Below are 17,003 nucleotides of genomic sequence, written 5' to 3'. Positions count from 1 at the left end.
TCCGGAGAGGATCCTCTTCCTTAAATAAGATCTATTTTTCATCACAGTTGGGTGTGAGATTAAATATTGAATTTTTTTTTTAGTACCACCTATAATCCAACTAATAATTATTAACTTTTATTTTTTTTAAGGGAATTATTATTAACACCCCAAAAATCTTATTCTGCACTCATTACAAGTGTATTTTTCTTTCTAATTATAGAAAGTTTGGAAAGAGAAATGGTTTTAAAAAGTTTTGTTTTTGCCCACTCACGTTTTCTGTTTTGAGCCCCTCCAAGTTCTAGTTAGACGTTCTTGTTGGTGGCTTACGATGACTCTACGACAGTTCTGACAGACTTCAATTAATGTAGGAATCTCTTTCATGTCTTGTATAATTAATACTTAGCCTGTTGGACTGCACTTAGGTTACCTACGATCTAAGTACTTGCATTACTACTTTAAACACCTCTGCACACTTTTATAGTTATCTTAGTGTAAATTAGTTAGTTTTGTTTTTTTTTAATTACTCACATTTTCATGTCACTATCACTTCCGCTCTGCGCTCATGGCTACGTTACCCTCATCATGCCTTGATTTTGATCGGGGTGTGTCAATGTAACTATATACATTCACCTTTATAGTATATTGTTTATTTTTCTCACATTTAAAAGGGGGACAATTGATGTCAAGCCACAATTATCCACTCTTTCTGGCCCTGGAGAGGCTAGGAATTTCACTCTGACCATGGCCACAGTCATGGAAACTCACCAACTCGGAGTATCAAACCTGGAACCTCCCACATTTTTTTGTTTACTGGGGAGCCTGCAGTTCGCGCCCTTACAGCTGGGCTACTTGCTATGGTTATAGCATATTGTTTATTGTGTAGACGTATTAATACATTTGAGGTCCTTCCCGGTCAGGACCCCAATGTACTGACTACTGACAAAAGCCAATAATATAAAGACATTTGTAATTTTAAAACACCCACTATTCTAGTAACCAAACACCTCGAAATCCATAACCAAACACCAACCTAAACTCATAACTGAAAAGTGAAACCAAACTCCAGATTCCCAACTCTTTTCACCGCCGGCGCCGACCGATACCCAAACCCTTTTCACCGCCTTCCCGCCCCTGAATCTCTCTCTCTCTCTCATCAAAGTCTGCAATTCTTTTGAACTTCAAAGTTCCAAACCTCTTGTCTTCCACAAGCTCCAATTTCGCGGATTTCCATAACCCAATTTCACCGAGCTCAGATCTGGACACCGGCGAGGGATTGAAATTGAAGTCACCAGAGAAGAAAGGGAATGGGAGTGGTCCGGAGTGAGATTAGTTCGCCGGAGAAGAAACGGAGTGAGGGGTTGCTGGAGGAAGAAGGGTTGAGGAGAAAGACAGAGTGTTTGGTTAGGAGAATAAGAAGTGTTTGATTGAGTTTCAAACAGGTGGAATAATTTTATTGGGCCGCATAATTATTGAAGACTAGTATTATCCGCGTTAATTATTGAAGACAAGAAGTGTATGGCTGAAATTAGCGATAGAATGAAACAGCTGCACCGTCTCTGCAGTTGACAAAGACGGGCATGGACGTCGACCTGGACTCTGGTCCTTTTTCATCGCTCATTTGCTATACATCTATATATACATCAGAAGTGTAGTCACTCTAAGTGCACAGAGTGGGAATTTACTTCAGCTCATTGGATAATAGCTGCAGCTTACTTATTTTTGTTTTGTTTCATTATTTTCTTAATTAATCGACCTAATATCACTTTGAATAATTGATTACATTTTCAGATTAAACATGGCAGCTACAGTTATCTCTAGTGTAATTGCTAATCTTAAAGTTCTTAGTCATGATAATTATGAAGATTGGAGTTTCCACTTTAAAACCTATTTGTTGGCTGAAGATCTTTGGGAGGTTGTGGAAGAGACCTCTGAACCTCCTAGACAAGAAGATGGTGAAGCGGAATTTTTGGTTTGGAGGAAGAATAACGCCAAGGTTTTACATGCAATCCATACTTGTTGCGGAGATGATACTCATTTTATTATCCGGGGCATTAGCTCGGCCAAAGTCGCCTGGGATACTTTGGCTGAAAAGTTGAAGCCGACCGATCAAGCCTTGGAAAACACAGGTATGTGTACGCACGTACTACATGTCTCCTTTCCCAGTAAATTCCAATATTATAGCTATTAAGATTTAGTTTTCTTCTTCTAATAAAGTCACCGTGAGTGATCGATGCAGAGGATGTGCCTTTGATGGCACATGAAGAGCTGAATACCGGTCTGACGCGGAATGAGGGTACGTACGTAGTAATATTATGTGATATCTACTGGAGCATGTATGAATCTCTATTGTTTTGTTTAATTTTATTTGATTCAGTTCTCTTTTATTTCAACATTATATATAATTCGTCCCAAATTCTTGACGTTTAGTTTACAAACAATAAATAATATTACTTGACAGAGTATTATAAAACTAACGGTGACTTCAACGAGTTCCCCCACCATCAACCCTTGATTGATGCTGTTGCAAAAGGTGACTGGAGTTCTGCAAAGAAGTATCTTACCATGCATCCCGACGCAATCAGAGAAAGAGGTTCATTATCAGGCTTGACAGCTCTTCACATGGCAGTTTCAATGGAAAACGAATATATGGCGAAAGAAGTAGTGGAGTGGATGACAGAGGAAGACTTGGAAATAGAAGACGCTAATGGTGTCACAGCTATAGCTTTAGCTACGCTCATAGGACCCGAAGTGGCTAGATGCATAATCGAAAAGAACAAGAGATTACTTTGCATACCATGCAATATTCTCCAGAATATGATCCCACTGATCATGGCTTGCCATGGCGGCCACTGGGGATTGGCTCGCTATCTCTATTCAGTTACTCCATTGGAAGCTTTGATGTCGACCCAAGATAACTGTCGGACTGGTGCTGATCTTATTTCCCACTGTTTTAGCTCCAAAGAACTGGGTACATAAATGTTTTAGATACAATATTCGCACACATTTACTGACACGCTCTAACTAAGGTGGACTGTTTCATTATTTATAGAACTCACCTGTACTTGAGAATGTGTTTAAATAGCATGTTCCCTAACAAATATTGATTACTCACTTTTTTCATGTATATAATTGTTCTTTTTACCCTATTGTAGATATTGCATTGGATCTAATTCAGCGTTGTCCAAACTTGACATTTGCCACAAACTCTACTGGGAAAACACTTTTACAGGAATTGGCTTGTATGCCCTCTCTCTTTTTAAGTGGAACACGTCTCAGATTCTGGCAACAATGGATCTATAACAGTTAGTAACTACATTCTTTATTCTATGATGAATTCTATACTTTATTAATTTCTCTGTCCCTCTAGTTGGGTGGGCGTCGGCCGGTTTTTCAATAAGATATTTCCTAAATGTTATACATGCAAGGAGACCTGCACACAATTCCCGCAACTTGATTTATCTCAAAACCTGATTTTTTTTATATATATTTTATAATTAATATGAAAAAATTAAAACAATAAAATGCATTGTATATCTGGATGGAGATTTCTGTCCCCGATGTCTAAGTCAAAAAGTGTTTGAGAAAAATTAAAATTCAGTAGAGAATTCTAAATAGAGTTTGTGATGAACCAGTTTTTTTGTATGACTTGGCTATTTATAGTGGAAGAGGTCCATAAATCGTCTACTAGTAGGCCATAGCGGGCTTAGGCAAGTCAACAAGTCTCTCTTCCCCTGCCTGCTTAGACACCTGTAGATTATGAAGTCCAATGGTCACACGTGCTCAACATAACCCAATTTGTGTTGTCCACGTGTTTGGTTCAAAAGTTCATCACACGTAAGGGGCTATGTGATGATGTGAAGGTAAAGAGTCCCATATTGGTGAAAAGAGAAACCTTGTAAGGACTTATAAGGGGTTGAGTTACTTCTTATATTGCTAATTAATTTTATGATTGAACCTCAACTTTATATAGGGTTGAGGTGCAAGGGGTCGACAACCATGTCCCTCAAAGAAAAACAAAATGTTTGCTAGCTAGCATGGCGAGAATTAGGGGTTAGGGCCTGATAGTTGTGGGCATTTGCGGGTCCTTAGAGGGTTGGTCTGCTTAACCCACTTAGAGTGGAGATGGTGGTTTCTCACGATATCGAAGGTAGTTCTGTCAAATTGAGCTTATATTCTACTTGACACTATGCTTTTCTTCACTAGTTTAAGTCAAGAAATAGTAAAACAATGCGCCAAAACCTAAATGGCTCTTATGTTTGTCTTCACCGGTAAGTCCCTTGCATACAAATAGACAAATAAGACAAACTTATATTTGATGTACTCATATACAAACGTGTTTCAAGTTCGAGTTCACAGATCCCTCAATTGTTTCACAAGTTTTTCTAAGGTGAGATGCGATGAGTTCTATAGCGGCACAACTTCAATATGTGGTGTTTAAGGTTATGAGTTAAATTAGAATTTTGGTTTTGGGTCTTGCTCAAATATTATAGTGTAAGTTATTTTCGCTCTTGAGTTTATCTTTTAATGTCTAAAAATAAGTGTTAACAAAATTAATGTGTACTTCTATCGTTATCAGTGTCCATTAATCATTTATTTTGGGTATGCGCCTTACTTCTCTTTTCACATACATAAATATTTATACAGTAAAAGAAAAGGTTCAATGTGTCCAGACCCTTGACTAAAAAAAAGTTCTATATATTGACTAGAGGCATGTGTTTATTTTTTTTATAGGTATAGACATACGACATGCTTCTGGAATCCATGATGTTCGTATAGATGTTCAAAAACAAGCCAATGACCCGGTTAATGATCAAGGGGATCTCATAATTCGCTCAGGTATGTAATATCTACGTAAGATGGAACTATGTATTTTTTTCTTTTCCCAGTACCCTATATAGTAAAACGAGAGTTATGTCCTCAGGCGCATCTTTTACTTTGTTATAGATCATACCTAATTAACAAATTCTTTGAATAGCTAATGCAAAACATTTTGTATTTGCAATGTAGTTATGGCTTTACTGCAAGGGCTCGTCTCAAATCTCCGTAATTTTTTCGGTAATGCTTCTTGTCAACACTTTGTTAATCTTTTCATTCAAGTTTTAATCTAACATTTATTCAGTCATCGCTTAGAACTTCTTTTGGTCATACTTTTGAAACTTAATGATTAGTTATTTTTCTATGTCAACCTAGGAATCGATCACATGTACAAAATGAAACAGATCCATGTCCAATCCCTTGAAGTTTTACAAGGCATGTGCAAAATGACAGAAGGTTTAAGCCTTAAACAAATGCAAGGAAGTTCCGTACAAACAGCACTCTTCAAAGCTGTTGAACATGGGAATGATGAGTTTCTTCGTCAGCTGTTTACAGCAAATATCCTAGCTTTAGGGATATATGACGAAAATGCAAAGGGCATGTTTCAGTTTTCCATTGAATGCCGTCAAGAAAAAGTCTATAACTTTTTTCATGAATTTATCCAAATCATGAATGTTCGTACTGAATCCAGAGTAGATAAGTTCAACAATACTTTACTACATTCAGCAGCGAGGTTATCCCCACCTGCACAGCTTAAACATATCCAATGTGCAGCACTGCAAATGCAAAGAGAATTACAATGGTTTAAGGTTAGAATTTCTTCCTCACTCTCTCTCTCTCTCTCTCTCCCTATATATATATATATATTTTTTCTCTCATTGATAGCGAGTTTGAGATCTAATTATGAATGGCTTTGTATAAATGTGAACCCACCACTACCAACACCTATATAACCACCACTAACACAATATCTTTATATATAAAAAAGTATTACAAACTTAAGTGACTACTAAAAGGTGGCCTCATTCAAACCGATATGGGAGTATTCTATTTAAACACCACCTCTCTTCTTAGGGCGTGAATTAAAAGGAAGCTTAGTACAAAATGCAGATAATTTCTGTTTATAATTGGCCGAAATTGGAACCAAAATTTTATAAACAATATTACTATTTTAAGCTAGAATAAATGGATAAGGATTTAGATTTAAGACGTAGTGAGTTAAAGAAAAATGAGTTGATCACCAAAGCAATCCACAAGGTCTATAAATTATTAGGTTTTACTGTATAAAGTTCTAGCCACGTGGTCAATCGCTATATTACTTGACTATTTGGAAGCTATACCAAATAAAACTTGATTATTTATGAAAGCAATTTGCACTCTCAAATAGGAAACAACCAAAATAAAATTTTGATTACTGTTACGAACTCAGAATGTTGGGTTATTTGGGATTAGATTTGAGCATATACATTCAAGGTCAAAGGGCATACATCAAGGATTTGTAAGAGTACAAAAGTATTAATTACTTGGGGTTAGATTTGAGTGCCTTTGAAGAAAATAAATTAAAGAAAATTTAAGTTTCTTCTATTCACTGAAATGCAGGAGGTGGAGAAAATTGTACCTTCCAAGTTTCTTGAAGTTGTTAACCATCCAGATGGCATGACCGCCCGCGATCTATTTACTAAGAACCACAAGGAATTGGCAAAAGAAGGTGAAAGATCAATGAAAGCAACTGCAACTTCTTGTACGGTTGTAGCGGCTCTTATTGTTACAATCATGTTTATTGCAGTATTCTCAGTTCCTGGTGGGAGTAAAGCAGGCTTTCCAGTATTCCTAAATAAAAGGATATTTATGGTCTTTATAGTTGCGGATGTCTTTTCACTTTTTTCTGCCACAACTTCAGTCGTGACATTTTTAGGAATTCTCAACTCACGTTATGCTGAAGATGATTTTCTTAAATCACTGCAAACAAAGATGATGATAGGCCTTTTCACCCTCTTCTCCTCGATCGTTACCATGATGATCGCATTTTCTTCAACCCTTTTTCTTATGCTGGAAGCAAAAAAGTGGTTAGTGTATCCGATGATTTTACTTGCTAGTGTTCCAGTTGTCTCCTTTGTATGGATGCAATTTTCCCTTCTTGTTGAGATCTTCATTTCTACTTATGGAGCTGGAATATTTTTGATCAACAAAAAAAGCAAACCTTGGTCTTTCAGTTCGTCTTAAACTGTTTACTCATTTTGCGTTGATATTTGCTTCTGTCACTTTTGAGGAAGTTTATAGGATTTGTTTAAAGAATAATGATAAAGGATTTCTGCACTCATTATGATTTTGGGCCTAAAGCATGTATAATGTATGTGTTCCGGATTCGTTAATAAACTCCAACTTCAAGAATGTTTAGTATTTTAACCCTCTGTATTTATGTTAGCTTTCATAGCCCACATCATAATTTATTTTAAAGAAATTGCTATTTTCATTAAGAATAAACTTTACTAATAAGTAGTATACTTTTCTTTAATTTCCTGTGTAATGTTGTTGGCATGTAATCTAATTTTTTTTTCTTTTCACAAATGATATTATCTACACTAAGGGTAAGAGGTTGGGCTTTAGCCTCACAATGGGCTAGCAATAATGTGGTTCAAATTCGTCTTTAACGAGAATCCAACCTAAAATCTCTCACTTACAAGTGAATAAGAATATCACTAGACCATAGTACTAAGTGCAAGTAAATTATACTTTTAGAATCTCATTTATAGCTTGATTTCTTATTATTTTAAATAGATTGAACTTTGCATATATGAGCATCAACTAAACTACTTTGATCCTCCTTCCAAATTTAAACCATTTTATATTCATCTTTGTCAATCCATGTAAAAGCATATTATATTTCAATCATTGGGAAAATTCTACATAAGTGTGATTGTACCTACACTATTATACCTAGCCTAATCCATTGCCTCTAAACATGTAATATACCTAAACTAATGCATTTAATAAGAAAATATTGTACCTACACTATGGTACCTAGACTAATATACAATGCAAGACTTTGCCATACGATTGAAAAAAAATAAAATAATTCATAACACTTGAAGCACAATTGATGTTTGACATATTTACGACATTAATTGCTTTTTCTTTGTTTGGCAAGCTAAATCGGATAAATGGTCTCCATAATGATATAGTATTCGAAAAGGAGTAATTAGGTTTTCATCCTTATTTTTACTACTCTATTGATTAAAACCTTATTACTTATCAATTTTTGATCAAGGTCCTTTGTATTAATAATATCATTAATTATTTCAATAATAAAATATTTTTTATTTATAAATATATTCATTTAATATTAAAAATGTTACAATTAGTATATTTATATTTATGGCTAAATTTTTTATCATATATTTTTATTTTTAGTTTGTACCCATTTTTAATTTGCAACCCTTTTTTAATTTGTACCAATTTTCCTTTCAATTTTAATTTGTACCCATATATTAATTTCTTTTTGTGCCCATATTTTTTAAAGTTTTGTTTGTATTGTACCCATATTTTTTTATTTATTTGTACCCATTTTTATTTTTGCTAAATGTACCCATTTTGAAGAATGTACCCATGTTTTGATACAATAATTTTTTGGTTATTTTTTATGAATGTACCCATGTTTACACACACACACACACAATAGTATATTTATATTTTAATATTTTTAATCCCACAAATTATGTTTTTTATTTAAAATCTCATTAATATAAACAACTATAAATTTTAATTTTTAATTTAAAAAATATAGTAACGTACATAGAAATAAATTATCAATTAATTTTAGGGACTTAGATCAAAAATTGAAAACCAACAAAGTTTCAGTCAAAGATTGTTCATAACTAGGGACCGCATCCAAAGTCTCCCATTCGAAAAATATCCCCTGTAGTAAACAAATTAAGAAATAAACCCTTGTGGTGAGGACTGTTAGAAATTGAATCCCAAGTTAAAATTTATGTTAAGTATCATTAATATGCTGCCCGTGAGTCTCATGTGCAAGGTTAAATTAGTCACTCTTCATATGTTAACCCATTCCACGTCTTTCTCTTTCACATTGGCAAAACGGAGAACTCTCATTTTGCCTCCACTGATAACCCACATCTCAACTCTCACAGATTTGCATGTGTGTAGAATGATTTTGACTGCAAATTTTGTCTCTCTGATGCTTTCTTCTGTTTATATTTCTTTGATTTATTTTTGAGCAAGAGAAATTTGAGTTCAAAACCCAAACATATTCGGTGGGGATTCTTCCAACTGAACTCATTAAAACCCAAAACAAAGAAACAATAAAAACCCAATTAATCAAATGACTCAAACAATTCAAGTTGTAAGAAAACAAACAAAGCCAAATTACATGAAATTGGTTCTGGATGAATCGGTGAGCTAAAATGGGAAGGAAGGCCTATTGTTTTTAATCCGGGTCTCAATTCCTAATAGTCTCTATCACCAGGGTTCAATTCTTACTTTTTCTCACTGTATGAGCTATCTTTCGAATACTGTATTATCATAGAAACCCTGTATCTGATTAAGCCTTGTTTTTATGAAAAGAAAATACAATAAGGACATTGTTGACAAAATCCTTGGCAGAATTTTAGGGATGAATTGGATGATTGAATGGTGCAATGGGCATCTTTATTCATAAACTGTTTCCATCCAAGTATCTGCTTGCAAAGGTCGTGACTGAAAAACACTCAGACGTTGCATTGTTTCATGTAGGAACGATGAAAAATACAAACTAGTTAAGTGCTAAATGCTCTTGGGGCTTTCTTGAGCGAGAAGAAATCTAGTTTGGTGTTATCTTTGTAAGAATACTAACCTAACTTGTAGAAGTCGATGAAGAAATAATTGATGGAGTAACACCACAGTTTACTCCTATTTGAATGGACTCACTAAATTTTATCTAAGTTTCAAACAATGAAATCTTTAGTTATCCCTCAAGGATCAATTCCATTGGATGTTGGAATTAACACGTGTAAAGGGAGAAATTTTTTCATCTATCCGGAATACAAATTAGTACATTACGTGTCATAATATAAGTAAAGATTGGATAAATATACATTTTTCCATGTCTCTCTCCTTATATTACGACACGTAATTAATATACCGATTTATATTCTAAGTATACTGCAAAATCTAAATCCACGAAGAGTCTTCCAATATTTTGGGAATTTTTTCAAATTGGTCCATGACCTCTTGTGACATGTCCAATTTGAAACGGGTCGAAGTTAAGTTAGGCCTTTCCTACGAATTCAAAATGTGTCGAAGGCCACCTCCTTTTCCACCAAAAAAATATAAGGAAAACTAATGAAAAGAGCTTGAAAATTTTGAGTTTTAACGATAAGAACAAAATAAAGGGTAAAGTGAATAATACCTAATTGACTTTTTAATATAAAAATGTAATTTTTTGTTAAAATGAACAGAGTTTTTCTAAAGTTCCCAATACAGGCAAAACTCTGCAAGTCCAAGACTCCAAGCTCCATTTCCTCGATTCATCTCTCTCCTCTCCGAAGATGGGGACCGCCAGTCGCCCCCGCAAGCGGTAGCCACACTCCCTTTACGTCTGTTTCTCTCTCTCTCTCTCTCGCGCGAGGTAGAAACTTTTCATGAACTTCCCCACAAACCATAATTTTACAGTTTTACTGACTGGCCTGTGCTAGTTCTTCTCATTTCTCCGAGTACCCTCCATCTAATTTATTGCCCTAGACCCTAGGACGATGGCTCGAAGCCTAACGCTCGCGAATTACGGCTGCTAGCTCGTTGGAAATACCTTACTAGATCAAGGTACGTTTTTTAACTACGAGCTTTACAATGTATGGTTGCACTTTGTATTGGCAATCCCTGAATTCAATAGCTTTTGCTTAATTTAGTGTTCAGTTCGAAATTGTAAGTGATGAGCCCAGTTTCATTGCTCGAGAAAATTGGGATGGCATTCGGCTCTTTTGCAGTAATGGCGACTTTTGTTATTGTTTTGTTTAATTCATGTATTAAGGTTTGCTTAAAATTCAGTCCCCTTCAGTTATTAGTTATTAGTATTGAGGGGTATGATGGATGGGAACAATCGAAACCTTTTCAAGAAACGCCCTAATATCCAGTTTAAAAGAAGAGGGGGTAACAACAACTATAAGAAAGGAAAGTGGAATGATTCAAGCCGTAAGCAACCTTCAGAGGATTATCAATTGCTCAACACTGTGTGTCGTATTCTCTGCCCTTCTAAAAAGATCGGTGGTGTTATTGGGAAGGGTGGCAAAGCCCTTAGAGGAGACCCCCGGCAAAGATTAAGGTTTCTGATTCTGTTCTTGGCTCAGATGAGAGAGTAATTATTATCTATAGCTCTCCAACAAAAATTTCAAGCAAACAAAGTAACCATGAAAATTTAGCTGATGGAAATGAAATGGAGCCGCATTGTGCTGCCCAGGATGCTCTGTTGAAAGTTCATGACAGGATTGTCGAGGAAGATCGTTTTGGTGGAGTTACATTTGATGATGACAATGAGAACAGTGTTGTCACCACAAGACTTCTAGTTCCAAACAATATGGTTGGTTGTCCTTCCTGCAGATCAGCTTCCAACTGTGTTATGGAAACTGATGAATTGGTGCTGGTACCCTTTCTATTTTTGTGCTCCTTGCATGTTCTCTAACATAGGAAATAATGTTCCAAAAGAAGATTTTATATGATGTAGATGGAATTAGACTTTTGATTGAGCTAATAGAGCAAATCTTATGACATCGTATGAGCTCATCTGTTGATTAAAGTTAATTTTTTTTCAAACTTATTTTTGTGTTAGAAATGATTTTTGTTGTTTTTAATTTAATATGTCTTCCCAGCTGTGTATGTTGTTATTGGGAAATTTATTGGTGCTCAAAATATATACCCTAAATATGTCTATGTATACGAATGAAAGTCCAGTGGTCCACGTATGCAGTCACTTTGTGCCAGTGAAGTCTGCCGCTGGAAACTTGTGGGTGTATTGAGACTTTTCATGTCTTCTTTTTACATTTGTAAAAGCATATGATTTTGTAGCTTGGTCACTTTCAATCTTCAAACATGCTTATATGAAACTCACATGAAAAGTACTTTGTTATTTGTTTTTTGGTGCCTATAACTTCCAACAAAAGTGAGAGATACCTGCAAAGCCAAATATGACAAAGAGGGCACTTTATGAAGTGTCTAATCTACTGCATCAGAATCCTAGGAAGTACAAGCCTCCTTCGGGCTTTCCTATGCCATTCCTTTCACCTAGAAATCCAATGTTGTTTAATCGGGCTCCTTCCCACACTATGTCGCCAATGCCATGGACAGGAGGATATGAAAACCGTTCTGGATTTGTCCGGGGTGGTTTTAATGGTTTTCCTCCTGGACATGGGGGTGAAGCTCTAGCTCTAGCTCTAGCTGAGTTTTCATGAAAATTTTGTGTTCAGCTGGGAAATTTGGTGGGGTTATTGGCAAGGGCGGTTACTGGAAACAGGAGCCAGTATTCATGCTCAGGATGCATCAAAGGATTCAGAAGAAAGTGTAATTCACGTCTCTGCTTTTGAGGTATGCCATTTTGTGATACACAGCCATTTCCTGTCTTTAACTTCTTTTCATATTCTTGGAAGTGTTACTTGCATGGACAACATACTGTGCACCAACTGTTTGCTGGTACCTGGGGATCAAGAATATGCTAGCTGTGGATCACCTTGCTCATACTTTTTCGGGCTTTGTGGAATCCCAGATCACAAACCATTGAGACAATTCTTGAGCTTCAGAACAGAAGAAGTGAATTCTCCGATAGAGGCATAATCACTACTAGGCTTCTTGTACTTGGATGCCTCCTTGGACAAGGAGGTAAGTTATAAATGAGATGAGAAGGAGAACCCAGGCTGATATTCGTGTTTACTCGAGGGATGATAGGCCAACTTTTTGGTTTATCTTGGCTTGGAGTATTGATTTGATTGCCTTCGTTTTGCAGTTAGTTTTTAGTTGATTTTTTTCATGAGATTGACAACTTTTTTTTCTTTTGTACTTATATTTTTTATGTAGAGTTTATTGTTAACTGAAAGGTCACAAATTACTCAAGAGTTTAAATATTAAACTGCCTTGAAATTGTTAATCATGTCTTAAATAGTGTAACAATGTTTCCCAGGAGAACCAGTAGTAGAATTGAACTTTCTGGATATGTGAACACCGTGAGCATCACTGTCGATATCTTGATTATTATCCCAATTCCCATACACACGGCAGTGGTTGTACTATTCTGGTTTGACGAGGAATATTTTGTATTTATTATGGAGTAATAAAGCATTCTGATTAGTAGCTGAACTTCTCACACACATAGGCATTTGTAAGAAAGGAAAAGAAAACACAAATTAAGAATTGATGGTAACATCTGAATATCAAGACTTTCATTTTTAGATGAGAGGGTCACTTCTTCAAGCGTATCCAGCCCGATTGATCATGATGAAGAGCCAACCCCAACTGATCGTGAAGCTAGGCCAGAGCTCGCGATGGAAGAAGGGCTCAATGCAGGTAGTGTATATATATACCTTGATCCCTCACAAATTAAGATATTGCGTGGGAAAGTTAGCAGTTAACAAAGTTAAAATAAAATACGGCATGCAGGACATGAGAGCATTGCAAACGATATCCATGCAACTTTCGTCAAATATGTGAAGTCTAATTATTGGGATAAAGCGATCCAGTTTCTTCGCGACCATCCCCAGGTAGGAAGTGAAAGAATTTCAAGTGGCGGTACAGCTCTTCGCTACGCAGTCCGGCCGCTTAACAACTGCAGCGTGCGCAATATAGAACAGTTGGTGGAGTTAATGGCAAAGGAAGACTTGGAAATTCAAGACACATTCGGTTCCACAGCTCTGAATCTTGTAATAACATTTCGTCAAAACAGGGTTGAAGTAGCCAAACGCATGGTTGAAAAGAATGACAAATTACTTAGTATTTTACCTGCCGACACGACGCCTCTAGTTGTCTTCGCTCCGAGTTTGTCAATTGGGGAAAGAATGGAGCGTTATCTCTATTCTGTCACTCCACGCAAAACACTGCACGTTACCGATGCCTCTCAATTCATTTCTCTCGGCTTTCGTTACAAACGATTTGGTAAGAGAGGGAATCGACTGAGTTTCAAACATGACCAATTATTAATGTCGACGCCCTAGCTATATCTTCTTTTGCCGGTGTGTGATCTTTTAGGTTACATATTTTATCTGCATACTTACATTGTTGTTTTTCACACTTTTATTATATATAGATATTGCAAGAGATTTGATTTAGCGTTAAACCCACAGCTAGCCATGGCTAAAGATCACGACAGAGAATTCCCCATAGCAACATTGGCTTGTGACCGTTTTGCATTCAAAAGTGGAAGCCGACTCAATTTCTAGGAAAAGTTGATATAATATAGTTAGTTTTTAAAAATTACCTATTACCCTCCACAATAAAAGTCCTTTAGCTTTACTTTGTTTGAAAAAATAAAAGGGTTTATAAACTTTAATCCTTAAAGAAGATTAAAATTTAATAAAAACCTGGTGTTAGATTGGATATTGGTTTTAGTCCCTTAATGTGTACTTAATTCAAATTCATATTATATTTTTGTTATAATGTTTAATAGATATCTTATTTAATGTCATTATATTGAATCTAACAACAGTCTTATTTAGAGCCCAAAGTACTAGAGTCAACGCACATCTTTTCGAATGATTGGTCATTAAATCAATACCTTTAAGTTAGAGCTAGCGCAATTTTTTGAAAACTCCTAATAAATTGAGCCTAAAATGCGTTGGAAGAATAACATGCTCTAAGGTTATAATAAACTTTTTGGCTTAGTGTGAGTTACCACCAACGTTATTGAAATTGTCTTTACTTAACCACATATTGTTATGTTTATCAAAAGCTTCGGTAATATTAGAAAGAAATCCTCCAAATATAAATTGTGTATTATTTTGTTACATTTTTTTTATGTGAAACTTAATTCTGCGGCAAGAACATTTTTGCATATAGACTCTTAGTGCTTCTTGAATATTGAACAAGCGATGCGCAGCAGTACTGACTGTTGTTTCTTTGCCTAACCATTAATTAGAATTTGTGTAATTAACTAGTGACATAGAATCAAGGGTTTGTATGAATTCGAAGATGGATGATAATCACACCCAATAAATAAAAATAATTGTGTCCACATACACTACTACAAAATTATCTATAACTGACGGTTCAAAAACCGACAAAAAACGTATATTACTGTCGGATTTTAAGCAAAATCCGACAGAAAATAGATGCAATGACGGATATAATAAGTGACATAATTGCCAGCGTCAGGAAATGAATTTTCCGAAAGAAAATACTCTAAAACCGACAGAAATTATGTAGGATGTAACCGACAGAGAATATATTAATAATAAATAAAAGAATATTTCTATCGGTTAAAACCGACAGAAAATTTATTATTAAGAATAAATGAAAGCATTTTCTGTCGGATAAAACCAACAGAACATATATTAATAGTAAAAAAAATTAAACCATTTTCTGCATCACAAGAACGGCTCGAATTGGACTGGCAGTATGTTGGAGGATTTGGAAGAAATGGAAATTTCCCAAGCTGCCAAGAGGTTTCAGAGCTCGATGAAGAAGACTGATCCAAATTGGTACAGAAAACAGAAGAACGTGAAAATGGGCTCTTGCAATGTTGAACAGGAGATCCTCGCATATTAGTTGGAGAGCCAAAAGATTCTGCCCGTTCGAAAGGAGACACTCATGGAGATGAACATTTACTGGCCGTGAAACTCCTGCCTTCTGATTCACTACCCAAAAAATCATGTATCGGGGAAGGAGAAGTACAATATGATGATGTGAGAGACGGAGAACATTGGAGAGGGATAGAGACGGTAGATTTGGAACATCCCCTCTTTCAAAAGCCATGGATTTCTTTTGCAGTCTGGACAACCCTGTTTCAAAAGTCATCTACCAGTAAGTGAAACTTCATCTCAAACTTTTTTTTCCACCAATTGTGTAATAATTTCGAGCTTCATTTTCCATAGAACTGAGTTTTGTATTCAATTCGGAGTTGATTCTGCCTAATCTCAACTACGGGCATACAATTAACATTTATTCACCCCAGCACATTCATCATTCATTCCTCTACATTAATGGGATTTGGCAGTTCAGAAATACTCACAGAGGGGGCAACTGAGAAGCTTCTGTGCCACTTAGATCCATTCATCAAATTCCTAATACACACATTCAACTTTTTGGGGATCTAAGTAGCACAAAGGACACAGCTCATCAAGGCAGAATACTCATTCAGTTATGCACATGCTTGGCTCGAGAATATATTGGTAGGTACATGCAAGCAAACAAGAACAGATTCATGAGCATATTGAACAACATATTTGATTTATGCATGCATGCACAAACCAAGATATTGCAAGCAAACTCCAAATATGGTATGCACAAGATCAAGCTCGAGTTTGGGGAAGGAGGCCTTATACCTTTTCTTGCAGATCTAGAACCTCGATTTTCCGCTTGTATCAGGCAGATTTGAAATTTTGCAGTCGCTTTATTCGTGTTCTTCACCCTCTCCGCTGATTGTTGAACCTGCACTGAAAGCACACATGCACGAGGGTTTCGTCTATTTTCTAATAAAAAAGAAAACTCGAAACGGAGATGTCTAAGATATGGGGGTGTGGGTTGTTTTGGTTTTGGGTTGCAGGCCGAGAAGATAAGAGAGGAGGGATGACATATGAGGCTGAAGATTATAGAGAGAAATGAAGAGAGAGGAAGAAAGCTCTCATGGATTTGGGCTCAAGGTTAGAGAGAAGAGGGGATAAGAGCAGAAATGGGAAATGAAGGAAGGGGGAGGGGAAGGGGAAGGGGAAGGGGAAAGGGTTTTATTTTGGAATCTTTTCATTACTGTCGGCTAAAATCGACATAAACATTTTTTTAAATAAAAACCGACAGAAACATTTTAGTTACTGTCGGTTTTAACCGACAGAAACAAAATGGTCCGCCCAAAATTTCCTCCCAAATTTTTTAATTCCCTTCCAAAATTTTGATTCGATTTAAAAAAATAAAATAATAATTGTTTGGTTTAATAAATAAATAAATAATATGTATTTAAATTAAATACGTTTTTAAAAATTAAATAAATAATTGTTTAGTTTAATAGATAATAACCCATGTAAAAT

General features: G+C 35.7%; 1 protein-coding gene and 1 long non-coding RNA gene across 6 annotated transcripts; one reads left to right on the top strand and one right to left on the bottom strand.

Annotated features, from left to right (window-relative positions):
• The first annotated feature begins 965 nt into the window (after positions 1-965).
• Positions 966-7,188, top strand: LOC103432107 (uncharacterized). 5 transcript variants are annotated; one of them, XM_029097370.2, is made up of 8 exons: positions 966-2,108; positions 2,219-2,275; positions 2,441-2,950; positions 3,135-3,284; positions 4,714-4,818; positions 4,990-5,037; positions 5,173-5,606; positions 6,397-7,188. In XM_029097370.2, exons 1-8 carry the CDS (start codon positions 1,778-1,780, stop codon positions 7,018-7,020), a joined length of 2,259 nt encoding a protein of 752 aa, XP_028953203.2. In that variant the 5' UTR covers positions 966-1,777; the 3' UTR covers positions 7,021-7,188. The 5 variants fall into 5 exon arrangements, with proteins under 5 accessions (XP_028953203.2, XP_028953206.2, XP_028953207.2 ...); XM_029097373.2 differs by having other exon boundaries at positions 969-2,108; positions 2,441-2,908; XM_029097374.2 differs by having other exon boundaries at positions 969-2,108; positions 2,197-2,275.
• An 8,030-nt stretch (positions 7,189-15,218) lies between these two features.
• On the bottom strand, positions 15,219-16,650 carry LOC139193294 (uncharacterized). The gene is made up of 2 exons (XR_011577688.1): positions 15,995-16,650; positions 15,219-15,764 (listed from the first exon to the last, which is right to left on the bottom strand). It is a non-coding gene; the product is annotated as an uncharacterized lncRNA (long non-coding RNA).
• Positions 16,651-17,003: the final 353 nt, after the last annotated feature.

Source organism: Malus domestica, chromosome 17 (genome assembly GCF_042453785.1).
Source record: "Malus domestica chromosome 17, GDT2T_hap1".
Taxonomy (NCBI): domain Eukaryota; kingdom Viridiplantae; phylum Streptophyta; class Magnoliopsida; order Rosales; family Rosaceae; genus Malus; species Malus domestica.
Note: the sequence above shows the minus strand (reverse complement) of the source record. Positions and strands in the feature narration are given on the sequence as shown.